At 45.9% G+C, this 25,966-nt stretch overlaps 2 protein-coding genes across 7 annotated transcripts in view; one reads left to right on the forward strand and one right to left on the reverse strand.

Moving 5' to 3' along the window:
• The window catches only part of STK25 (serine/threonine kinase 25), a 47,760-nt gene that overhangs the window by 17,807 nt on the left and 3,987 nt on the right, over positions 1 to 25,966 (forward strand). For 2 of the 3 annotated variants that reach the window (XM_019543016.1, XM_019543015.1), the window contains one exon: positions 1,389 to 3,705. In XM_019543016.1, the coding sequence (XP_019398561.1) occupies positions 1,389 to 1,484 (96 nt within the window). In that variant the 3' untranslated portion in view covers positions 1,485 to 3,705. Of the gene's footprint in view, positions 1 to 1,388; positions 3,706 to 15,885; positions 15,963 to 25,966 lie in introns of those variants that run through there. The other variant, XM_019543014.1, reaches the window with a different exon arrangement.
• FARP2 (FERM, ARH/RhoGEF and pleckstrin domain protein 2) overlaps positions 9,052 to 25,966 on the reverse strand; it is a 145,504-nt gene continuing 128,589 nt past the window's right edge. Inside the window, exons 20-27 of one of the 4 annotated variants that reach the window (XM_019543010.1) lie at positions 25,800 to 25,889; positions 25,042 to 25,062; positions 24,681 to 24,763; positions 21,547 to 21,665; positions 20,605 to 20,768; positions 17,599 to 17,706; positions 15,491 to 15,642; positions 9,052 to 11,502 (exon numbers count right to left, since the gene is read on the reverse strand). In XM_019543010.1, the coding sequence (XP_019398555.1) occupies positions 11,409 to 11,502; positions 15,491 to 15,642; positions 17,599 to 17,706; positions 20,605 to 20,768; positions 21,547 to 21,665; positions 24,681 to 24,763; positions 25,042 to 25,062; positions 25,800 to 25,889 (831 nt within the window). In that variant the 3' untranslated portion in view covers positions 9,052 to 11,408. Of the gene's footprint in view, positions 11,503 to 15,490; positions 15,643 to 17,598; positions 17,707 to 18,649; positions 18,790 to 20,604; positions 21,092 to 21,546; positions 21,666 to 24,680; positions 24,764 to 25,041; positions 25,063 to 25,799; positions 25,890 to 25,966 lie in introns of those variants that run through there. The other 3 variants (XM_019543011.1, XM_019543012.1, XM_019543013.1) reach the window with 3 other exon arrangements.

Raw genomic sequence — 25,966 nt, forward strand, 5'->3', positions numbered from 1 at the left:
TGCCTGCAAACTCACAGGGAGTAAGATGGTGATGGAAGAGGTTGTATGGTGACTCGATGTACTGTGAACCCTTTCAACCCCTTTTACGTGCACTGGAATTCAGCTGTAGCACTCTGTACTTGTTACCTTGGAGCTGCTACACCAGATTTGACTTTGAGTAGAAGAGACCTCCCCAGTCATGACAGAGGAACTAATCTGTTCCCTTAAAGCTGGTTGTTTCACACCTCCTGTCTAAAGGCTGTTCCAGAACCTCACTCTGCTCGTGGTTAGAAACCTTCTAATTTCCAGTCTTTGGAGGAGCTAAATCTAGTGTCTGAAATAAGAGAAGCAGCTGTTTGTTTTGCTTGCGCCCCTTGAAAGACAGCTTGGTTGTGTTGTTGTATGGTTTAAACCACCAGGGCTTTCAAAATTAGCCAGATAAACTGGCCTGAGTGTTGGGTGGCAGCTGAAGCATTGCCCTGCGTGGCTGAAAAGAGAGCTCATCTGCTACAGGGCAGTTTTGAGCCCGGGGGGTTTGCCTCTGCACCCTGTGCTGTGCTGAGTTTGCAGTACAGCTGGGCCTGAGGTGCCTTGGGCCTCTGCCTGACTTAAGTGGCTGTCCATGTTACCTGCAGGCTTGCACTGGATCAATCTTGATGACAGAGTAGAGCTCCTTACTAATGCTAAAGCTTCCTTGGTGCTCCTGAATCACTTTAAATTGCAGCTAAATATGAAGCAGAAACAAAACCTGAATCTCATTAGGGCAAGAAAAAGCACAAGGGAATCTAGTCTGACCTGCCTAACAGGCTGCAGACCTTCCTGGGAAGCACTGCATAAAGGTCCAGGACTGCAGATGGGAGCTAGAGGTTTTTTGAAAGCCCCACCTCTTTCACATGCAAAAGGGCTACTAAGAGGGAGATGGTGGCTGTGGGAAGCAGTGCTTGGCTAAGATTCTCCAGTGTGGGAGAATGTCCCGGGATACAGCTGTAGGCGGTATCCCTGGCCAGGGTGGTTATGCAGTTGTGTGACAGTCCCACCCCTGAAACGCCTTCTCTGAAAATTGAATGCAAAAATCTAGAACTTTCGGGTCCAAAACAATACCATTTATTAGACCAACTGAGAAATTGCAAAAAAAAAAAATTTTCTTCTGAAAATTGTATCTTAAAGGCACAGGAGAACCCCTGCTGGGCTGTTACCTCAGTGCTGGTTCTCTTTCATGAGCTTTGCTCCTGCTTTTAGCCACAGTTGCTGTTGGCTCGGGATCCATCAGATGCAACTCAGATGGCTTGTTCCATCAGTGTCTGGGGTGGTCCCTGGTCAGTGCAGTGGATTCTGGCACCTTGCCTGTGACTGGATAGTGGATGAGTGTGGCCAGTTACACCAGTCTCCTTTTCCCTTGCCCCTCACAGGTTCTCTCACAGCCGGAACCACCTGACTTCTGCCCGCTGACGTCAACGTTCCTTGCTGCTGTTTTGGGGGAAGGGAGGATTTTTCCAGTTTCATAAGAACTACATCTCTAATTCAGACACCATCTGCTGTTGGATGTAACATTGTGCTATGGACTCCAGGACATTTCAGAGCCTTCATATACATATTTCCATGACAACCCAGGGTGAGGTTCACAATGCAAGTACAATTTAGACCTTTTGTGGAGCCCAGGAAGGGCGGTCTAATTGTTTTTACAATGTACTCGATGCAGTTTTTAATGGTTTTTCTCCCTGTTGATTTTGATTCAGAGCTTGCTATAGGTAAATTCTGGCTTCTGGAGACAGAGGGGTTCTCTTGGACCCAAATGTGTTTCAGAGAGAAGCATGCTGAGGTAGCTCTCCTCTTCGCAGGGGAAGTGTACATGAACTGTATTGTACAAGCAGCACAGGCATGTCTGCAGCTTTCCATACACTACAGCACCCAGTAGAGTCAGATCAGCCTTCTGGCCCTACGAGAGGTTTCTTCTTCAGTCCTATTGTACATTAGGGAGGCAGCAGTTTCCTGCCGCTGCCACCACCTTGCATTCACGTAGTGGGTTTGCTGACTGCGCTTCCTTGGGTTCTGAGGGTGCCATTTCATACTAGTTATTGGCTAATCTGTACCAGCCTAGCCCAGAACTCACCTCACTACTCCACAGAGGACCAAGGCTTTGGGGCAGTTGTGTTTGGCTTGGCCCCTCCCAGAAGTGGCTGAGGAACCACCTCATGTTCCCTTTGCAACCTGAGCGCTGCTCCTTGAATGACTAGACATGCAGTGAGCCAGAAGGCTCCCTGTAGCCCTACCCATCAAGGATATTCAGTGCCCTGGCTAGCTCCTCAGCAATGAGTACTTATGTCTTAGTGAAGGGAAATCTACCCATCAGCCAAAGAGACTTAAAGCTGAAGCCTGATGTGTAATTTATGCTAATTACAGTGAACTAAATTCCATGCAATTCTACTGTCAGGGAAGTCAGAACTTTCAAGGCTAGTGGTTAGCCAGCAACAATGGTGGCTCTAATGCTATACTTGAGACAGCAAAGCCAATTTCTCGCTGCCCCCTGCACCCCCTTTTTGTTTTCCCCCCTGAACTCTTAAAACTTGGAGCTAAACTACTTGAAGCCAAAAGTACAGTCTGCCTGAGGAGCTGCATCTCTGGCTGCTCTATAGCAAAGATAACATCTGCCACCATGTTACCTGCACAAGCTGTTTCACTGATGCAACTGCAACTGGCTTTGCTTTCTCTACCATGCTACTCTAGGCACCAAATGTCAGTTCTTTATTTCATGTTGTGAATTCTACACTAAGCAAGTACATTTGGGAGCAGGAAGGAAAGTGGATTTGAGAAGAGCCAGGATCAACATTTTGAAGTGGGGTTTTAAAAAATAAGCATGTAAAGCAGTGATTCTCAACTAGGGTGCCATGAGGTCCTTTCAAGGGTGATGCACAAAACTCTAGCACTGTTAGGTGTGCAAACATCAGCATGAGTCACAAGATAAATCTGGAGATTTCCCATAAGAATGCATAGTGTCAAAAACATTCTGTCATCTTTCTGAGAAGAATTGCTCTAGTATTTTTTCCAGAGTCGAACAGAACAAGTGAAAGTGAAGAGCTGGCATTTTCTGAGGGCTGCCTCGAGTCTAAAAAAGTTGAGAACCACTGATCGAAGGGATGGATCTTTAACTCCCATGAAATAGATGCCTTTATTTCTTTAAGACATGGAAGACAATTAAGTCTGGATCTAAAAAGAGTTATCTACATAAGCAGTGTGACTTCATAGCTGCAGTTGCTCAGTCCTTCTAAGAGCTAGAGCCACCTGGTTTGTAAACCTTGATTCTGGTTCTTACCTCACGCATGCAGATTTCAGAACACAGGACCAGTCATCTCTGTGCACTTGTAACCCTTCACTCAGTCTGGTGCAGTTCATGTTAGCATATGATTATCTTTGCTGCTTCTCTGTGATGGGCTTCAAGAAGAGCAGTGTGCGGGCAGATGAGACACTCAGCCAGGCCAAAGGGAGAGGCTCCTGGTTAACATAAAGGCAGCTGAAAGTTTTGTGTTGCGTTTGTAACTGCTGCTTGTGATGGTAGCAGATTGTTAAAGGTACCTTGTATTATCCTTCACATGCACTGCAGTGTCATGAGTAAAGTTTTTAAAGGAAACAGTCCCCAGAGATTGCCTCCAGTATTCAAAGCAAAAACAATTTAGTTTATAAAAGCATTGAAAGGGATCCACCACTTTCAATAAAGTAATAAATACAAGAGGTGCTTGGTGTAGCCTGTCATTACGCAAACCAAGCTATGGCTTTGCCAAACACATCAGAGCTTCTGCACGTGGAGCAGAGTCCTTATGTGAGACGTTCTTCCAGCTGGGTGCACTGCTGAGTTTGCCTTGCTCTGTGCGATGGAGTTTGCTCTAGTGCCTCCACCTTGCTACAGTGTTCACTGAAACCGCAGATGTGTCAGACCTTGCAGATAAAAGGTGACTGAGCAGTGAGAAAGAATGGCTACAGAACCAAAGCAGCTCCTTGACCCTGACTTATACCTGCTCCTGAAGCAGCTGGATGCCTCTCCCTGTTGTGCTTCGGTTGTACACCTCAATCCATGGACCAGCCATCCTGCATAAAGCAGAAGGTGTGAGCTTACCCCAAGCTCTTCTCCAGCACACACCGGCTCCAAGAAAACCAGAGGCACAAGGCAACCAATTATCTAAGCAAAACACAGCCTTGTGGGGAGCAGGAGCAGGGTAAACCAAAGCCAATTTAAAAGACAAGATGAGACCAAGCAGCATAGGAGGTTGGTACCTAGAGGGTAACTTTCCTGCCAACCTACTTGGTGCAGCTGGCCAAAAGCCACTGAAGATATGCTGGTCTCAGCTGATTTGAGGCAGAATGGAGAGCACCACTGAGCAGATAAGGCCTCTGCAGTGAAAGTGAACCTCCTCTCCTGGACTGCGGCAGACATGCTGCCCTTGCACAAAACTTGCTTTTGCTCACAGCCTCCCTTCACTACAGTCCTCATAAGAACTGTGGACACACCCAGAAGGACTCCATTTTTGCTGTGGGGGCACCTTCCTATGCTACTTTTAATTAAAGGGGAAATGCTTGGGAGCCACCATTGTTACTGTTCTCACAGTAACAACACATGGTTTTGGTTTAATTTGCCCAGAAATTGTTTTAAAGGAAAGATGCATCTGAGGCACACAAATGACTACAGCTGGTTCTAATCAAGCCACAGAGCACTGATGTTTTGTTGGTTGACTAAATTCTAAGCAAGAGGAAAAGTGATACTAGTTCCTGTGAATGTCTGGTGCACACAGAGGCTGACAGGGTTCTCAAATGATTGCTGCACATACTTTTTACATGTTTGAGAATAAAATGGGCCATCGTATCCAATAACACACCAGCTATGATGCATTCAAACTTCATTACATTAATGCGGGCAGCACAGAACCCCAATGTGGAAGAAGACAGTCAAACAGGATGAGGGCAGTATGTCCATCTTGCACTGTATTTTTAAGCCAGGTTTACAGCAGGGATGGGACTCATTCTCTCTGATGGTTGCTTTTGACTCTGCCCTTGTATCCTGTCTGACTCTTCATAGGTGTTCAAAGAGAGGAGGTGCTGCACAGAAGGTTGAACAGGCTGCATGTCATGATGCTCCCCTGGAGGCTGAAAGCATAGGGGTATTGCAATGGGCAGTGAACAGTTTGCAGGAATCTTCCAAGTGACTAAGACACTGGCCTGTCTCTCCAGTATGTGCTGATGAAACTTCATGGAGTTGTTACTGATTGGTCTGTTCAGCTTGGAAACAACAGACCAGGACTACAAACAGTCTACAATGCTAGGAAGTGAAGAATGCATCTCAAGCAGTCGCAGAAATTGAATGTTCTATGTAGATGATAGCAAAGAATGGTTTCTTACTGAAGTATTTGCCTACGGGGAATAGCCAACACAACAGTTTAGTTACAAGCGAGACAATGGGGGCTAAATATTCCCTATTTAAAACTGACCTAACTGTCCAGCCAAACTCCTCTTACATGGGTGAAGATCACCCAGCATTTATGAGTTCATTTCCTCTGTCCAAGGAAGGGCTTTATCCATTCCTTGATTGACTGGTGTCAGGAAACTGCTCTGTGATGTTGCCCAGGTCCTGTTTAGGGGAAGGTTGTTCCTCTCCAGATGCTGAGGTCTCAGCCATTGCAGATTATCTACACTGATGCAATGTTAGAAAATTCCAAGATCAGTTGCTGAACTCAGTTATTTAGAGGAAAGCTGATGCAGTGTTAGGTTGTGCTCCTGGGAAATCAGGAGACATGGGTTCATTTCACTGTCTCAACAAATTCCATGTGACCATGGGCAAGTCACCCATCTCTTGCTGCATCCCTTCCCTACTACAGTAGGGTTAGTAGCACTGTCCTATTTCACAGGTGTGGAGTGAGGATAAATGGATTTAGAACTGTGAGAAGCTCAAAAACAAAGATGATCAGGGGCACATAAGTACTTAGTAAAGAAAAAAAACCTTCCCAAGAAGGGCTCTATACAGAAGATTCACCAGAATCTCCCTCGGAAGGCATCTAAGTTGATCATTTTTCCCACGCCTGCTGGAAGCTGCTTGCTACTGTTAAGCTCCGCATCTCCCATGATGCCAGACAAAGGAGCAAAAGCAGGTGAAGTGTCCTTGAGGCTAGGGACAGACACTCAAAAAGCCTGAGCCTGCATTAATTCAGTCTTTGCAGGCTAGGCTGAACTGGTTTGTAACTGGACAGACACTCTCTCTGGACTGAGGGAATTCAGGCACATGCCTGCTGTGGCTCAGGCTAGAAGCAGGGGGGGTGACACGGACACGGGACGGGATGGGAAACTAAAGCAGTCCTCCCTTCCTTCCAAAGTTCTGGGCTAAGAGGGGGTGGCGTGGCCAGGGCTCTGCAGGACCTCCGATTAGGGAGGGCTGCCTTGCCAGGCTTTTCCCTGCTGGCTGCTCAAGGGGTGGGAGTGTTCCTAGACCCCTGCTAGCACTCAGACAAGTGAGGGGTGTGCTGTGCATGCATCTGTTGATTCACAGCTTTTCAGTCTCCCTGCTACTTTATATGGTCTGCAGCAAACTGACAGGCAAGCAAGCCAGCTGGGAGCTGATACAGTGATTATCACCTTATCAGCAAAACAATAGCCCCCCCATTAGTTCAAACTCTTCTTAAACAGCTTACCAGCTGACGTGTTGATTAGCTCCAAATAGCCCTAAGCAGTCACTGTTCTGTCTGCCTGTCCCAGTTAAATTGGAGAGAGAGACACCTCTCAGCGTTAGCTAGCTAGCATACTACGTGCCTAAGGTCTGTGGGGCTGGGATCTGTGCTGTGGGAGATGGGAGGGAAGGGGGGATTCCTACTTAAGCAGCGAGCAGCAACGGGGTTGGGGGGGAAGGATAGGGCAGGGGGAAGCCAGGCGGACCCTGCTGTGTCTGTAAGTCTCTGCTGGAGCTCCAGCCAGGGAACAGAGGGGAGGGGCCAGCCCTGCTGTGGTACACAGAGCCCTGCCGAGCCCAGAGAGCAAGCTGGGATGCTGGGGGTGTCTGGTTTATCTTAAATCAGCAAGGAGTCTGGGACCAGAGGCAATGCAAAAGAGGTGCACCCCTTGCAAAAAGGCACCGCCGACACCGGTGGCAGGATCTGCAGGCAGTCGCTGCCCACTGCCAGTGGCGTCTGTGGGCAGTCCACAATTGCTGCTGGGCACCACCAACAGCACCTGTGGGTGGTCGCTGACTCCTGGTTGGCGCTTGCCACCACTCTTCCTCCCCCACCGCCAACAGTGCCAGTGGCATCTGCGGGATCACTTACTGCTGCCAGGCTTCCGCCGCCACCATGCTCCCACCACCGCCAGCACAGCCGTGCCTCCCCAGCTGCTGGGGGCACACACCTTTCATGTCTGGGACAGACATTGCATAAACTGGTTTGAGCCAGATCAGTTAAGTCTGATACTACATTCAACCAGGTTTATCTTAAACTGGTTTCAGCCATTTTCAAACTGGTTTATGTGCACTGGACATCTGTTCTTTTACAGGTTTAAACCAGTTTCTGATCACTTAAATCAGTTTATGTGCAACGTCTGTCCCTAACCTGAAAAAACTAGAATTGAGCAGCAGTGAGGGTTACAGTGAAGCACAGCCTACAGATGCACATGCCTAGCAGCCACAGATACTTTGGTTCCCGTGAAAAGAAGGTTCCTTATCTGGCTACTGGATGCAGAGGAAAAGTCAAAGTCAGATGCTTTCTTGAAAAAGAAAAAACATGACAGCTTCATTAGTACAGAAAAGCTGAAGGAGTCTTCCATGTTCATACAGTAGAAAAAGTGATGCAAATTCCATCAGAACATTGCCTATCCCCAGCAAAGGAACACCTCCTAAAACACCCTGCACTGGCCAGATGTTTGGAGTGACTGTTGCCCTATTGCCCTGAAAGGCCACATCACATGTCCATAACCTTGGCAGCAGGGTAAACATGGGAAGTGATTGGTTCCAAATTGGAGAGTTTTTTCACAGAACACATGACTGATTCAATGGTCTTGAATGCAACAGCTTTCTATGCACTTACTCTTGAGGCATATGGACAATGCCTTCTGTTGCTTTAGGACTTCTGCAGATCCCAAATCAATGAGGCACCATGGTATCAGCACATATGGGTCATGTGTGAACTCCCAGAAACTTGCTGCTTGCAGAGGCAAACCAATGTTCTTGGGAAAACAAGTTAAAGCCAACACTGAACAGAGCAGTTTCAAAAGAGCTCTGCCAGCATTAACCGGTCTTGACCTGGAGCTTGTCCTGCTATTGCAGGTCACACCCTCTCCACAGAGTAGATAACCAGGGATACCAGGTGAGGTAGGGTGAGACTAAATAGCCTACCAGTAACTTGGTTGGCCCTGTAGGGAGTCACATGCCACATACACAAACCATGGGACCATTTGAAGAAGCAAAAGGAGGCAGTCGGAGCTACACAAATATAAATACTTTAACCAGAGCTGTAAGAGGCCTTTCCTTCTAACCATCTTACACTTCTCCCTGGCTCAAAGCCTAAGCAGGAGCTTTGGAAGGGCATCTGGGGAGGGTCAGTGCAGATATAGTCAGAAAACACCAACTTGAAAATCCACTCTGCTAAGCCCCTTATAGAAGATCAGCAAGTAAGTGCAACCCCACTGGGAAGGCAGGGGACTTCTCATTACAAAGGGAAGCTCCAGTTTTAATGGGCTTTGCCCATTCCTCTCAAACAGACGCAGATATCTGCCATGGTCACAAAGGCTCCTCCTCCTACCTCCAGAGGCAGGGAGCTCCAGAGAAGGAGTGATCAGTGTGCCATCCAGGGAGGAGGAAGACAAGAAAAGCTCAGCTGTCTAGTATTGTGAAGAATGAGGTTCTGGACTCTGGAAAGCTATTTCTGGAGGCTAAGGGAAGGGAAAATTATGTACTATGCCAGCTACAAAGAGGGGAAAATTATGTACTGGCAGTTCCTCTCTGAAGACATCATCACACAGGCTTCCTGTCCCACTGGTGCCTCTTGTTAAAGGACTATGTAGGTTTGTGTGCAGATGTGCCCAGGAGTGATGAGGACATGTCCATGGAGCTGTATGCCAATGTGCTCTTTACTTCCACTGTTAGACATGCACACTTAGGTAGTTACAAGGGAAACATCTAGTAAATACATGTCCATACATCTACAACCATTTATTTAAAAAAATGAAGATACTAATAAATTAATAAAAGTCCATTTAACTTACAATGGTCATTATGACACAGTGGCAATAGAGAATGGATTTGGTCCAATCTCTGCATCTTTACAGGTGAAGATGCCATGTGAAAGGTCATGAGGTCTTTACGAGGAACCCTCTACCTGAGATACTAGTCCTTTCCCACCCAGCGTACGTCAAAACAGCACAACCCTGTATTCCATCTTTGGGGAGAGAGTTCTGTACACCAGCTTCTGCACCTCCTGTTTTCCATGGGTCACTCTGTATTCCTCCTCCTCCCATCCTCTTGACATGTAGCACTTCCTCTCTTAACACCTCACTGTGCCTTCCCTTGGTATATATATACTTTCCCACCTAAAACACAAGTTGGCTCCTCAGAACCCATTTCAACCATGCATGTCCACCCATCAGCAGTGTTTGTGCCTGTTAGCTTATTGCAAGTGTCATTCTTTAAAAGAAGGGCATGGCAATACTGCCCAACACAAAGCTGCATTGCATTGCTTCCAGATAACACCACATCTGGAGAAGCAGGGCAGAATGAGAATATTTCATACTAGGTAAGGTACACAGCCCTCCAGAACAGGTGCCAGGATCTCATGATCCATTTTGAATAAAGTCACTTACACCTTCATGATAAAAGTGAAGATGGATTCCCATCTCCTTGTTTAGAGATGATGTTTAAGGTAAAAGTGCCTAAATGTTACTGAAGCATAAAGCTGCAGTGACTTTCAGATGGGCACATTCTCCTGTCTCAGAAGTGTTTTAAAAAATGCCTCCTCCCTCTACCTCCCTCCCCCCCACCCCAAGCAGCAGTAAATTGCCCAGAAATAGAGTGGCCAACCTGTAGCATGAGCAGCTTGTGTGCGTGGCACGCAACAGATCAAGGAAGGGACAGGCAGCACAGGAAGCAGAAAACAGGGAGCAGAAGGTGGTACTTGGGAAGGGTGCAGAGCTAATTTGTGGCACACCTACTTCCTTTTTCCCTGCACTACAGAAGCATTTCTCAACCTGTGGGTTACAAGAATATATGAAAGGGTTGCAAACAAACATTAAAAATGGATCAACAAACTTTAAAAATCAATTCTTTAGAAAGAAAAACATGGGAAACTCTGGCTTTTCCCTTGTAACCTGTCAGAGTTGCCTCTATACCCCACATCCCCCACTGCACCACACACTGGGGGCCGGGGACTAGAAGCACTGAGTCAGACGGGCCATCAATGTTTACAAATGGGTCCTGGTACAAAAGAGGTTGAGAACCACTGCACTAGAGGATGCTGAGGGTAGTTTATTGGCTTTCCCTGCCTTAAGCGATGCCTTCCCCAGCAGAGGACAAGTAAAGGGTTTGCCAGGTGAGCACTCCCTGAGTACAGGCAGCAAAGAACTCAGGAGGTAAAACAAGGAATGTTAGGAAGCCTCTGAGATCTCAGGAAAACCATGGGTGTTTTCTCACACTCATCCCCTGCTCCCAGCTGTGCCACATGATGTGTTTAAGCAAACAAAGGTTCAGGTTCTCCCCATTCCCTTTCCAAAAACAGAATAAAATAAAATAAAATAAAATACCAAGATGAAGGAGTTACCAGGGCAGTTTCCTGAGTAGCTCAGTCATTCTACAGAAACTCTTTTCTGGTATGAATGTAAGCATTCAAGTGGATACATCTGCAGAGCTCCAATGAGTCTCATACGTTTGTGGGTGGTAAGCTGAAGGTAAGAGCAGCAAACAGGACATAGGCGGTTTTAGCTGGACTGTGTGTCAGGATAAGGGAGCTGCTGGGAGCCAAAGTGCCTGATACCAGCAACTGTGCGCCAAGGAACACGACTGACAGCTGCTATTAATCTCTGACAGCTGCTGAACACCCAGTGACAATGAAAGAGACAGGTACTGCTTCTGTCTCCATCCAGACCTGCTACTCCAACCTGTCCAGAATCCACGTTAACTGAAACATGATCCTCTCTACAATGTGTGCGCATAACAAACCATTATTTTTCCCACAGAGGGAGTTTTGCTGCCATTGTCAGGTTCTCTGTCTCTTCAACTAGCTGCGACTGGAGCAGACAGTGTCCTCAAGGCCAGTTGAACCTGATGCGATTCCAGTTTGTCCCTCCTCTTGCTTAACAACCTTTCCCACCCCAGGTGGAAATCAGCTTGTCACTTAACAGCCTTATCAGCTCCAAACTCCTATTCCCACCCAAGCCCTCTAATAGAAGTTGACAGCAGAGACCCAGCTCTGCCCTCATCAGTTTGTGAGAGTCTCCTCCTTTTCATCCTTGGGAGCCAACAGGCTAGATCTTGCTGGAGAACTTGTGGCTCTCTTAATCACTTCCATCCACCTGGCAAAAGAAGAAGAACAACATCAGAATGCCCATAGCCTCACCCACTTCTTATAAGATTCATATGTGTTAGCTTGGTTCTCATGTCCAGAATGCAATACTATGAAGTTCTACAGCACCCTTTTATCTTAAGATCTTCAAACACTTTCAGATATTCAGGCTGAAATATCCTGTGAAGTCAGCAATACAAACTGTTTTATTGAAGATGGGGAGAATGGGGCAAAGGGAGAACTGAATCAACTCATTCAGCTCCACACAGTGTGCATCACATCCCTGTATTAATGAACAAATTAAAAGATGGGTTTAAAATGGCTCCAAAGCTAAATATCCCTTGGCAGGATCAACATAGCAAAAGCAGCATGTATGTATCAACTTGTATTCAGTCATACACCTTAGCAAGGACGCTGCTTAAAGCAGCTACAACAAAGTGTCAGGTGTACTGCATTAGAGGGAGCAAGAACCAGCCAGTCTGCAGAAATTTATGTTTTCCTTCTACGACATGGCTTTACTCTCTCTGTCAGCTACACAGATCCTTACATCATTAACTTAACCCACCAATTTGTTTCCCCCAGTTGGTTGCATGTAAGAGCTGCACCCAGTCAGATGATTTATCATCAACACCACAGTAAAGTTTATTTTGAACTATTCCCTATTCCAGCCACATCCAGTCAACTTTCATAGATTCATAAATGTAGGGTTGGAAGGGACCTTGTAGATCTTCTAGTCTGGCCCCCTGCCCTGGGCAGGAGAGAAAACTGGGCTCAAATGACCCTAGTTAGGTAAACATCGAGCCTCCTCTTAAAGACACCCAGGGTAGGAGCCAGCACCACTTCCCCTGGAAGTTGGTTCCAGATCCTAGCTGCCCTGACTGTGAAGTAGCGTCTCCTGATGTCTAGTTTAAACCTGCTTTCTAGCAACTTATGGCTGTTATTCCTTGTAACTCCGGGAGGCGCTCGGGGGAACAAGGTTTCTCCCAAACCCTGCTGGTCCCCCTTAGTAAGTTTATAGATGGCCACTAGGTCCCCCCTCAGCCTTCTCTTCCAAAGGCTGAGCAGCTTAAGGTCCCGTAGCCTCTCCTCATAGGGGCCGCCCAGATCATGTGGGTGGCCCACCTCTGGACCCTCTCTCCATGTTGTCCACATCCCTCCTGAAGTGTGGCGCACAGAACTGGACACAGCACTACAGCTGCAGCCTGACCAGTGTCGCATAGAGGGGGAGGATCACCTCCTTGGCCCTGCCTGGGATAAATCTGTGGATGCAGGACGTGGTGTGGTTAGCCCTACTGACCGTGTTCTCATGTTGTTAGCCCATGTTCATCCTGCAGTCAATAATGACTCCAATATCTCTTTCTGCCACTGTGCTTTTGAGAAGGGAGTTCCCCAGCCTATAGGTATGCTGCTGGTTCCTACTGTCCAAGTGCAGCACCCGGCACTTGTCTGTATTGAATCCCATCCTATTTTCATTTGCCCACCCCTGTAACCTGTCCAGGTCCTACTGTAATCTGTCCTTCCCTTCTAGCATGCCTACCTCACTTTGATAGTCAAGGTATGGAGAACAGCTGACATAAAGTATTTCACAAATGTAATTTAGCCCAGAAGTTCTATAGTCTTTTGTAGATTTACAAAAGAATACCCTAGGATCCTGTGTAAAAGCCTTTTTCCAAATGAGATAAGTTACTATTCATATATCTTTGACCTAAGTATCTGACTAACACTTTCAGGGCCCTCTGGTCTACTCTTAAGGTCTTAGAAAGGATGAACAAAGCATCAAGTGAAACTGGACCAGAGAAATGACAGGGGAGCATGTCTCTGAAGAAGAGATCAACTTCAACCTTGGAAAGGAAGGCATAAGGACAGTCTCTAAAATTTCGACTTGAACTTGTTAGAGAAACTCAGTCCAAACATTCTGCAGACATTGTGCTTCCTCTGCATCTCCAGGAGACCATTTGCAGCCAGTTTGAAGCATGGCCTACAAGTGGCAGACTAAGCTTACTGTCAGTGATGCTGCCCAAGGACAAACTTCTTGTGGAAGGTTTTTATGGTACACCAGTTTCTATATTTAGACACACACAATTCTTTTGTACTTGTATTAGGAAATCGCTCTTTGTTTAAGTTACTTGTGGCCCTGAGAACTGTTTCAGATGGTTCTATTTGGTAGTAGACAGGCAACTCTGATGATAAACTGGACAAAATTCCCTATTCCCATGATCGTTCTAGAAATCGACACTTCTAGATTCATAACAATAATTTAAAAAGTTAACTGGTTGTATGCCTTCTCAAAATCTCTCTTGAACTTGCTACTTGAAACTCTCAAAAAGAAAGAGACTAAGTTGGAATGAACACAACTCTAGTGGGGGGCAGTCTTCATGTTTTAAGACAGGGACTCCTGATCTTTTTGGGCCTCAGCCCCAAGTCAGGGCTCACAAACTAACTTCTGGTCATGAACAACCTCACCTGGACTTCAAGCCCATCTGGGGTTACTGAATATCCATGTGGCCCATGACCCCACTCGTAAGGAATATGATCCCATTTGGAGTCACAACACCTAAATTAGGAACTGCTCCTTTAGACTTGTTGACATGAGAATAATGGTGTCCAGTCAGAGGGGGAGATGAAGTGGGAAGATGTCTTCAAAAACAGATGAAGCAGAAGGGAATATGGGGAGAAAACCATAATGTTGCCACATAACATTGGCATAGGAAGTTCTGCTTGTGGTTTCTGAATTAGGCACTCTTTTTTCAGGTTCAGTTGCCTATTGTGGAATATACCATCTAGCTCTTTGGTATGCAGCATAATTTAAAAATAAAAGCTTTGAGTACAGGGTCAATGCCAGCCTCTTGCCAGTGGGAGGGCTGAAGTGGGCTAGACAGGCAACTGGGAGGGCCTGCACCAAACATCCTTATTTGTTTTTTTACAATACCCACTTAAACATATGTTTTATCTATGTTATCTGCAAAAGGAGAATAAAAATATATACTGTATGCAAACAGATCAGCCCGGGCCGGGCCAGGAGTGCTGCACCTCTGCGGGTATGAGCTGGGCAGGCTCAACTGGGAGGGGCAGACAGCAGTGGCCCAGGGGGCGGGGAGGGAGGGTGGGGGGAGAGACAGTGGGCTTGGACAGGGGCAGTGCTGGCAGGGGAGGCTATAGGGCGGCCAAGGCAAATTTTAGGGTGGCTATAGCCTCCCCCTTAGTGCTGCCCCTGTTTGAGTATGCATGTGTATCAGTAAAAACAGGTTCTACAAATGTCACGAAGTCAGCAGCAAGTCTTCAGGTCTAATCTCGTCTCTTATCTCTTTTCAGAAACAGGGTTACTACTGAATCTAAAATAAAAAAACTCTATTAATGACTGCAAAATCAAAGCCTGTCTGGGCCTCCCTGGGGGTGGCAGGACACTGAGTGTTATATGGCTCCCTAGATGCATACCTCTAAAGGTGCTACGTTACTGAGCTTCTTAGGGACCCCTAGGGACAAGCCTTACTCCTGCTGGAAGCCCTGAAAATCTCAGTGCATCTACTTTTGTAATGCACTGGCTCCAACAGTCCATCACAAAAAGTAGTGAGAAAGAGGAAGGAAAAATCTTTCACTTTTTCCATTAATTTTTTTACAGAAACTCAAACAGGGTGAAATAGGATAGCACTTGGGCACCTGATAGGTGGAATAAGATCTAGCTCCTCATATACTGAACACAGAAGAAGACTGGATCTCCTGGTAGGCCAAACCACCTCACAAGGGAACAGGGATCTATAGTGATCACAGAACTGATCACAGAGGGAGTAGTGACCAGAGGGGCCATTGCAACCTTTAAGAATACCCTACCCAGTACATAATATTTGCATTCTGCCCTGCTTCTCCAGACTATGATTCACAAAGTCACTTGGCTTGTGTACAGAAACAAGGATTAGGCTCTCAAATCCCAACTCTGGATTAGTAGTCTGTGAATAAAACAAATGTTACACTCTGAAATGGACGTGGGGGCATGACTTTACCTTTCAAAGGTGTACTTGCTCTCAGCCCTGAAAAAGTACACATGGGATTTGAACTGCAGCTTAAAGACGTAGTCTTTCTGGATGCCATCTGCCTCCACTGGGGTGCTGACTGTATATCCAAGGAGTGGGAGACTGGCCAATGGATAATCATCCTGAAACACAGGCAGACAGCACAGGTCTTAGTGAAGGCCATCTTCTATGGACAGTGGAGAGTGAGAGGATACATTTGCCATTTCTTACCATACTTTCAGGAATGGCTTTACTCACTTTTAGATGGACAAGAACTGCCTTTTTATCCCATGAAGTCTCTTTATATTGCAAATAATGATGAAAATTTCCCCAAGTGGCTCAATTATCGAAATAAAATGACATGTCTCTATTCTCTTGTTTTTTAGTCTTCTGAATTCCCCCCCTTTGCACTACTCCAACACTAAAGCAAAGATGATCCTCCCAGCAATGCCTGATCCTCCAGGTGAGAAGCCCTAACAATGTAAAATAAGTTTATTTTAGTTAACAAGGTCCAAAGGTGCTATTAGCTGGCTGGCAACATTCATTACAGAAAGACGGAGAGACCACTCCAGAATTACAGCAACTCCTGAGGCTTGTTTCAAAATGTTAGTTGAGCTGAGATGTAAAAGGAAGGAGGGCAAACCAAGTACAATTGGGAGAAGGGAAAAGGAAAAGGAAAAGTAGAAACAAAAGTCTCATTAACTCTCCTGAACTTCATTAGCTGCAACACCAAGAGACACTTGTCCCTAATGCTCTACAGATCAATGCCACTTACAAAACAGGATATCCCAATTAAAGTGGTGTGAAAAAGGTCCTTAACCTTATATAAAATGGCTCCATTAATTACTGCCTGCTATTTTTTCTTGCCACATTTGCGGCCTTCAGTGAACATGATGGATAATTATAAAGTGCACTTAGAAGAGAGGTTCTTCAACTTGGGAGGAAAAACCTGCAGCATGCTTATAGGCTCGGCAGTGCTACGCTGGCTAGCGCTTCGGACGAAAGGGACTTGGGGGTCATGATTGACCACAAGATGAACATGAGCCTTCAATGTGATGCTGCAGCTAGTAAAGTTAGCAAAATCCTGGCTTGCATCCATAGATGCTTCTCAAGCAAATACCAGGACTTCATTCTCCCATTGTACTCAGCTTTGGTGAGGTCGCAGCTGGAATACTGTGTCAGTTTTGGGCTCCACAATTCAAAAAGGATGTGAAGAAGCTTAAGAGAGTCCAGAGGAGAGCCATGCGCATGATCAGAGGTCAGGAAAACAGACCTTACAATGAGAGGCTGAGGGCTATGAGACTCTTCAGCCTGGAAAAGCGCAGACTCAGGGGTGATCTGGTGGCTACCTATAAGTTTATCAGGGGTGTTCACCAGGATCTGGGGGAATGTTTGTTCACCAGAGCGCCCCAAGGGATGACAAGGTCGAATGGTCACAAACTCCTCCGTGACCATTTCAGGCTGGTCATAAGGAAGAACTTCTTTACTTTCCAAGCCTCCAAGGTTTGGAATAGACTGCTGCTGCAGGTGGTTCAAGCACCTACTTTAAATGCTTTCAAGAGACATTTGGATGCCTATCTTGCTGGGCTCCTATGACCTCTGCTGACTTCCTGTCCTTTGGGCAGGGGGCTGGACTCAATCTTCTGAGGTCCCTTCCAGCCCTCATGTCTGTGAATCTATAAGTCTATGAATTAAAAAGAGGTATCTCTGTCTTCCATCTAGTATCTCACCTCTAACTTTTACTGCATTGGTGCTCCCAATTCTGGCCCAGAAGGCCAGGTGAATGGTGCAGGGTCAATCCATGGGCAGGACTGCACTCCACCTGGCTCTAGGGGCCCCACATTGCCTTTGCAGCTGGGGCCCAGCTCTGAGGACCCCACACCACCTCCACCCAGTCTCTATGCACCAGGAATGGGCCCTACACTGCCCAATCTAGCATGCAAAACCTGATTTAGCATGCAAGGCCATGGCCAACAGATCTGTGGGGAACCCAGCAGGCTGGATGACATGGCACCAGGGGCTGGATCTAGCTCATGACCCAGGGGTCGAGAACCCCTGCTTTAGTGCGCAGAGCTCTTACTTGACTTGTGTGGGCTTACCTGGTGAGTCTTGTAGAAGAACAAGCAGAAGTTGGTGAAGACAACCCAGAGCTTCTGCCAGCCATTGCTGTTTTTGAACTTTCTCAGCAGGTATCCTGAGAGCTGATTCTGGCATTGAGGGAAAAGAAAATGGAGGTGAGATTGCAGATCCCTATCCTCAAGAACACAATGAAGTTTGCTGTGGTACCACTTTATATGCTCCTGGATCTAACAGATAATTAAGCCAGAGCTCTGTCCCAGGCTTGGACAGTCTTTCTTGGATAGTCTGTTGTCAAGGAAGTGCCTCAGTCTCTTTCTGCACCTTCAGTGTGCTGCCTACACAAAGTGACTCCCTTTCACATGTGCACAGCAGTAATGTACGCATGCAGGACCACCTCAGCCAAACAGGTGTCACCTCAGTCATGTCATTATTCTCCACCTGTTATTGAAGAGGTCTCTAAGTCTCTTATTGCATTGGTTCAAGACTTGCAACACTTCACCGAGAAGTGCATGATTTTGACCATCCTACCAGCCTTGCCTTAGTTCTGTCCTCCTTTGCAGCCTGTCTTCCAGCTGAGAACTAATAAAAACAGCTTATTAAAACACTGGTTGTTCAGTTTATGTGAAGAAGCAAATACAGGACAGCACTTGGAAAATGTAACCCAAGGAGAACAAACAAAAAAGGATCCTTGACAGAGACTGAGATGCCCACTAGGACACAGTAACTACACAGAGCTGAGACAGGAATGGACAGCACACTGCAGGGAAGCAGTATTTAAGTCAATTTGCAGCAAATTGGAATGCGAGTGGCAGAACAGGCACAGTGTGATGAGGAACAGATGTGCTAAACCTACATAGAGAAATGACAGCAAATTAATTGCATATCTGTAGAAAGGAGACTGATGGACAAGGGCTGGTTTTGGAAGAGGCACTACAGCTTTGCTCCTGGATGGGCATTCTCCAGGAACCATCACAATGTTGAAGGTACAGGGAGTGACTATAGAGCGAGGGGGAGATTGTACTTGGACTCACATGGATCCTTCTACCTCCTCAGAGTCTGAGGTGTTTTTACCTGAATCATACACAGGTAATCAGACAGGGATAGGCTCTGGTTCCGGTACCAGCAAACATGAGTGACGGTGTTGGGCCGCTGGGCCTGGCCCAGCGAATAGCGAAGAGGAAGCTCTGAAGAGACAGCAAGAGAGCAGAAAACTGAAGAGAAAGAGAAGGTGGGAGAAAGATAATACAGCATTTTAAAGTAAGAAAAAAGTGACAAAAGAAAAGCATCTGTTAAAAGAAAGGGAAATGTGAGAACGATTGCATTAGAATACACACTACAGGTCAAAGCAAAAAGTGCTGAGAGAACTCAGACTTTGTATCGCTGAGCCAGTGGAATCAGGGTCACAGCATTTGGATAGCAAACAGCAATGTAGTGACTTTCACAAATTTACCTACAGATCAGCCAGCCTCCTTCTAACAGGATACAGTTTGTCTCCCAGTTGGACAACAAACTCTGGTCTCCAAACCCAGATGCAAAAGCAATAAACATTTCATCACTTAACCTATTAGTCTGGTATGCCAACTGAAAATCTAGGCACTTTAGTTTAATGCCCAGCCTTAATTACTTCCACTAAATCATTGAGAGTAGAACACAAGGGAAGGCAGGAAGCTGCAAGTGTGAGACACAACACCCTTGAACAACTGCAGTTGCTATGGAAAGCTTATGAGTTTCCCCCCGCCCCTGCAGCAAGGACCAACTATGCAGTTGGGATAGTCAGACAAGCTTTCAAATGCAAGGCATTCTTCCTCCGATCTCCCCATTTCATGCTGCCCACTGCATATTCCTACATTTAGGAATCTAATGAGTGGTCCACCCATGACCCCCAGCATCTGATGATGTGAACTTGGGTTCATAGAGCTTCTTCTCTCTATCTATCTCTATATCTTATTTAGTTAGTATATAAAAGTGCATCTCTACCCTCCCTTCTGACTAACTTCAGTCTAAAACAGCTAACTGCCTCCCCAAGAAAGGTGGGCAGGAGAGTTCTGGCTGAACAAAGATTGTTGAACTGCCTGCCTAGGCAAGGGTCGAATGTAGATGTAAAATGACAAGAGCGGTGCTCTGTGGACAGGACTCCCAGGAGAAGCCCTAAAGGTCTCCATGGTGGACTCCTGCCTTCAGTGCAGTACAAACTGAGACAGAGTAAGTTCTGATACCCTGAGATACTAGCTTGCAGGTCACAAGGCTGCATCTGCAGCTTAGGACACTTATAAACAGAAAGGGAAATGACATTCCCCAGCACCAGCTCTTCTGTCACGTGTGCAAGGGGTGAGCACGGCCTACAGACAGGAAGATGCAATGGCACCCTTAAAAAAACCTGTTCATCGCTGGGACAACAAAGGGAGTAGAGTATCTAGAGGATACACGACTCCAGGCCTTTGTAACCCAGAGTCAGACCCTCATATAAAATAGAATAATAAAAAATTAGGGCTGGAAGCGACCTCAGGAGGTCATCTAGTCCAACTCTCTGCTCAAAGCAGGAGCATTCCCAGCTAGATCATCCCAGCCAAAGCTTTCTCTATCTGGGTCTTAAAAACCCCCAAGGATGGAGGTTCCACAACCTCTCTGGGTAACCTGTTCTAGTGTTTTACTAACCTCCTAGTGAGAATGTTTTTCCTAATATCTAACAAACTTCCCTTGCTGCAACTTGAGATATACCAACTGCATGGTTAGTTTCCTCTGAGGGTTGCAGAAAACAGAAGTGAAGAATTCTGTCTTAGGTCTCCTTTCACACATTCCTTCAAGACACTTCCTTGAACTGGTGGAAATAGCAAAACATGCGTATGGGTACACAGGCACTCATGCACCACTGGCAGACATACAGATGTGATTTGACTTTTTAGTTGCTCACTCTCATGGCACAGAAATGATTGAAGGCAACAAGAGACATGTACTGGAGGAAGACCAGGAGCTGAGTGAGCTGAGAAAGACAGAGTGAGAGGTGAGAGCTGTGCCCTGGCGGGTACCTCAACAGCCACACTGTGGTCAGTCATGGAGACGCTCGTGTTGCGGTACCAGCACACATGCATGGTAGTGTTGGCACGGTGGTGGCTCTGCAAGTCCAGCGAGCTACGAGAAGAGTGTATGTCATCTTCAGACTCTTGTTCTAGAGAGACCTCATCAGAGGATCCTGGGGGAGGAGAATTCAGCAGCAGTTTTAGAAAACTGTGATGCACAGACAGTGATATAAGCAGGGATTCCTCTGAACATCTTCATTTTTTCCTGAACTGACCCAACACAAGAACATGTCACTGTGCATTTGTTACACTGCTCCTGAAAGGTCTCACCTGTCACCTCTCCCTGGTCTTCAGGATCAAGCTGCATTTGGGGATGAAGGGAATGGTCTGACCCACTGCTGCATTTAAACTGAAAATGGTGTTCATGTAAAAACAGCAAGTGTATTTTGCAATGTCCTGTCCAGAGAGTGTCTTATTTGGAGACAGGCCTTTCTCACTGTAGAACAGAGAAAAATTCACTGATACAAGAAACAGCACATGCTTTATTACAGGCTGTGATAACAACAGGCTCATGGAGATGGGTAAGAGCAGTGGGATATAAAAGAACTTCTTGAACATCAAAGATGCCTGGTTCTCTGGATGGAAAAAGTGCTGTAGTGTTAAATGGAGGAAAATTTTCCTAAACAGGAGATGGCTGAAGACTACAAAAAATTAAATACTGTTCCAATGCTGAGGCTTCTATCTGCAGATTTCAAAAATACCAGATAAGGCATTGTGATAAGATATGGAGGAGAATCAATTCTAAGTAACATGCGGAAAGGGCATTTCATTAGTGTTATTGCACCCATCATATAATCTACCATGCACATCACAGACTCCAGCAGGAAGAATGCAGGGAACATAAACAGCATCTTTGGCACCACATTCACAAAGGAGGAAAATACTACTTACTGTTAGAGCGATTGCACACAGAGCTTTCCAGGAACACATCAGAGTTCTCAGTAGATTTCTTGGCTATTTCAATGGCCATGTTTAGGTCTTCCATCCACTTCCCCATTTCCAGGCGGGTGCTAAAAGACAGACAGTGATGCTGGTTGGAACACAGCCCTAGATTTCTGAATCAAGAGGAACCCTCAATATTTGCCCTCAATCAAGAGGAACCCTCAGCTTGTTGCCTTCAGTATTTGCAACTCTTTTTCCTGTACAGAATCCCCACCAAAACTGCAGGTTTGTGGTGAACCACCACAGCAACAGCAGCAGCAGCAGCAGCAGCAGGATCTTTCCCTTACAGGGCCCATATAACTGGGGGGGTGCTAAATTCCTGCAATTTTCATTCTTTTTCACTCCTGCCCTTTGAAGTCAGCCTGGGCCTGCAGTGCCTGGTGTTCACACTCATTGGCCCATCCTATCCAGTAGCAATGAAATGTAAAGTTATGTACCATGTTTCTTATGAATTTAAAACACACCAAAAGAAATACTAGTTCCCTCCTACCTGAGCTGAGCTTTTATTGTTTAGATACTTGTACTGGGTATTTGGTTGTACTCTGTACAGTTTGATGGTTCTTTGTAGCTGCTTCTATTCAGTAAGTCATCCCTTTCTGAAAATGTTTCCCTTCAAACTGAAAAAAAAATCCACGTTTGGTTTCAGCCCAGAAGTGATTTTTTTCTGGAAAGTTTAAGAAAAAATCCTTTAAACTATTTCCAAGTTATGACAGACTGGGAAAAAAGTGTTTACTTTTCCAGTTTGAAGAATATTTCAAAGCACTTTCTGGCTCATACAATTCTAGAATAGTTGGACTTGGAGGGAAAAAAGCAGACATTTTCAGTTAGACAAGAACTCAAAAACCTTTAATTTTTTTGTGAGCATGTAAAGATATAACTGACTACAAAGCCGTTCAAAACTGAATTTCACGCGTATGTGTCAACAGCTTTTGCTAACATTAGGAGCAATGCAACTAACTGAATAAATAACTGTAAAGTATAAAAAAGAATAAACCCTCCATTAAGGGCCATGAATTCTTCATCATTTGTCTGCATCATTTGAGCATGCTAAAATCCAACAAAATTCTCATAGATTTCATAGACATTAGGGCTGGAAGGGACCTTGGAAGTTCATCGAGTCCAACCCCTGCCTGAGGGGCAGGAAGTCAACTGGGGTCATAGGATCCCAGCAAGATAAACATCCAATTTTCTCTTGAAGGTGTTCAATGTTGGTGTGTGAACCACCTCCGATGGCAAGCTGTTCTAGACCCTGGGGGCTCGGACAGTAAAGAAATTCTTCCTTAAGTCTAGCCGAAATGGTCTTGTAGTAGTTTATGACCGTTCGACCCCGTCATCCCGTGGGGCGCTCTGGTGAACAAACATTGCCCCAGATACTGGTGGTCACCCCTGATAACCTTATAGGTGGCCATCAGATCACCCCTGGGTGCAGATCACCCCTGAGCCTGTGCTTTTCCAGGCTAAAGAGCCCCATGGCTCTCAGCCTGTCATTGTAAGTTCTGTTTTCCTGACCTCTGATCATGCGTGTGACTCTTCTCTGGACTCTCTCAAGCTTCTTCACATCCTTTTTGAATTGTGGGGCCCAAAACTAGACTGCAGGTTTTTCCTCCCAAGGTGGAGAACCTTGCATTTTTCAGTGTTCAACACCATCAGGTTCTCATCCGCCTATTTGCTGAGCCTGGATCACCCTCCTGTCCTCTGGTGTGGATGCTTTGCCCCAAAGTTTGGCCAGTCCGCTTCTGACTCCAATGTCCACATCATTAATGAAGATGTTGAACAATACGGGTCCAGGGACAGAGCCTTGGGGGACCTCACTGGTCACAGGACACCACAACAAAATTGACTTCCATCAATTACCACCCTCTGGGTCCGACCATGGAGCCAATTTCCCAGCTAGCAGATCGTGGTGGACCCAAGGCCACAATTGTCTAGTTTTGCCAAGAGGTGATCATGGGATACCAGATCAAAGGCTTTTCTGAAGTCAAGATATATGACATCAATCTCTTCCCCCTTGTCCGGGTGATAGGTCACCTGGTCATAAAAGGAAATGAGATTGGTCAAGCAAGACCTACCTGCAACAAACCCATGCTGGCTATCTCTCAGGATGTTGGCGTCAGCCAGTCCATTAAGGATGGCCTCTTTAATAAACTTTTCTAAGACCTTCCCCAGGATAGAGGTCAGGCTGATCTGTAGTTAGCCAGATCCACTTTGCACATCTTGTTTGTTTGGTGGTTGGGTGTTTTTTACCTATTTATCAATTAACTGTATAGGTTTTGCCTTGTACAACTGACATACACTGCTCCAAGCTCAGCTGTGCACTACTTGCCCAGACAAAAATCTAACTATATTATCTGGAGACTTGCTCAATTAGCAACTAAATAAAAATGACAAAATCCAACATGAAGGTTATTTAACTATTTAAAAAAAACAAAAAAAAATATCAAAGGATAAAGTGGTGACTGTTGTATAGGAACAACATGTCTGTTAGCAAATCATGGGATGTAGTGTTCCTTTTACTGTTTGTCCAGAAGCTGTAACCTAAGAAAGGATGGGAAGGCAATATTTATTGTTGCACTGTCCACCAGGGAGTGGAATAACCACGAACACTGAATTTTTTAACAGAGGAAATAGCTTAAGTGGAAAAGCAGCTTGCTTTCTTTGTCAGTCATCCCTGATACCATGTTTCATTTCCTGGCATAGGGAAAATGCAGGAACTCTACACTGCTCAGTCCTCTGTCCTGTTTTGGATTTTAATGGGTTTTTTTGGCTCAGTGATGATCTTGCTGGTACTGTTCCCTTTTTCCCCTGCTGAACAGCAATTGGTTAAAAGGTTTTTCAAGGCAGACTTGAGAAATGATGTGCTGGCAATGTCACCACTGTTGCTGTCTCTTTATCGCTCAAATTAAACACACTTTCCTGCAGCACGGCATTGAGGAAGGCAAAGAAGCTCTGGGAAGTGTTTATTTTTACAATTCTGCTTTCCAGAGGACTTAGCTCCAGCAACCAGTGGTCAAACTTTACATCCAAGGGGTCAAAGATAAAGTGTATGTTACCTTGCTTGCAGCATGGAAAAAGGAAATGCTTACCTTGCAGCCACTACTATGGTTTTCTGAGCAGAATAGATTGTAAAGCAGTGGGGGACAGACCATTCATTCTCACTCTCTTCCACCTGCATCAAGGAAAGAAAAAAGGTTGCTCTCATCACTCACAGCCTACTGGGTTGTACCCAATCTCTGGTTGGATAGGAACGCCATTCAAAGTATGACCGAATAGCTGCAACAAGTGTGAATCACCTACTTCAAAAGCACTGTCTCTACTTCAAGTGTATTTTGGCTCTACATAAAAATCTAGGTTTGATGCTAGTGTCACATCTGTAACCGTATGACAGCTAAAGCCAGTGGCTTTGGAAGGGAGAAACTCTAACTTGGAGTTCAGCTCATTACTTACCGGAGGATCCAGTACTATTAGCTGCAAACCAAACACAGAGAAAGAACAGCTGCATTAGAAGAGAGAGGAGGGAGCATATGGACAATGTTGTATCCAGGTGCAAAAAGTAATAGTGCTGTTCAGCATTCCATGATCAGCATCAGACAATGATGGGAAAATGGTTAGGCAAAGTATACCTTCTAACTGCTCTGCTAGCAGACGGAAGAGAACAAGCTTACTGTCTCCAGACTGCTCATTGTTTAACATATGGGCAAAGGTCTAGTCCACGGATCAGCAACCCCCAGCACACGTGCTGAGGATGGCACGCAAGGCCAGTGTGCCCAGCACACCACTGCCAGCCCAGGCTCTAAGCTGCTGCTGCTAGCCACAGAGCTCAGGCTGTTCCCAGCAGGTTGCTCGGAGGCTGCAAGCCCTGCTGCAAACAGACCGGGCTCTGTGGCCCAGCTGCAGCTGGGAGGCTGCAAACAGCTGCTCCGGCCTCCGGCATGTTGGCACTCCAGCACATTCCAAGGTAGACATTGTGGCTTTTTTGGCACTCTGGCCAAAAAACGTTGCCTATGCCTGGTGTAGTCCATAGTCACCATTCTGGCAAAACTGGCAGCGAGGCTGCTTTCAGTAGTTCATGAGCACCTTACTCCCAGCTAGCAGTTGAGATTTTAGGTCGTAACTACATAAAGCAAATGCTCCAACCTACCTGGATGTGCAATAGCTTAGTTCTTTAACCAACACTGTGGTATGCATTTAAAGAAACTACTTACCAGCATGCCATGGAGAGGAAGTTGTCCATGAATTTTAAACTGATTGGTACCCGTAACTCCTTTGCTTGTGTATAGTAACATATCTGAGAACTGAAAAAAGAAAGAAATAGAACCCATGGGTTTAAAGGACAGAGCCAGGGACTTTTTCCCCCACAGATTTTTTTATT

This window comes from Crocodylus porosus, unplaced genomic scaffold, assembly GCF_001723895.1.
Source record: "Crocodylus porosus isolate Cpor-Errol unplaced genomic scaffold, CroPor_comp1, whole genome shotgun sequence".
In the NCBI taxonomy this organism is placed as follows: Eukaryota; Metazoa; Chordata; order Crocodylia; family Crocodylidae; genus Crocodylus; species Crocodylus porosus.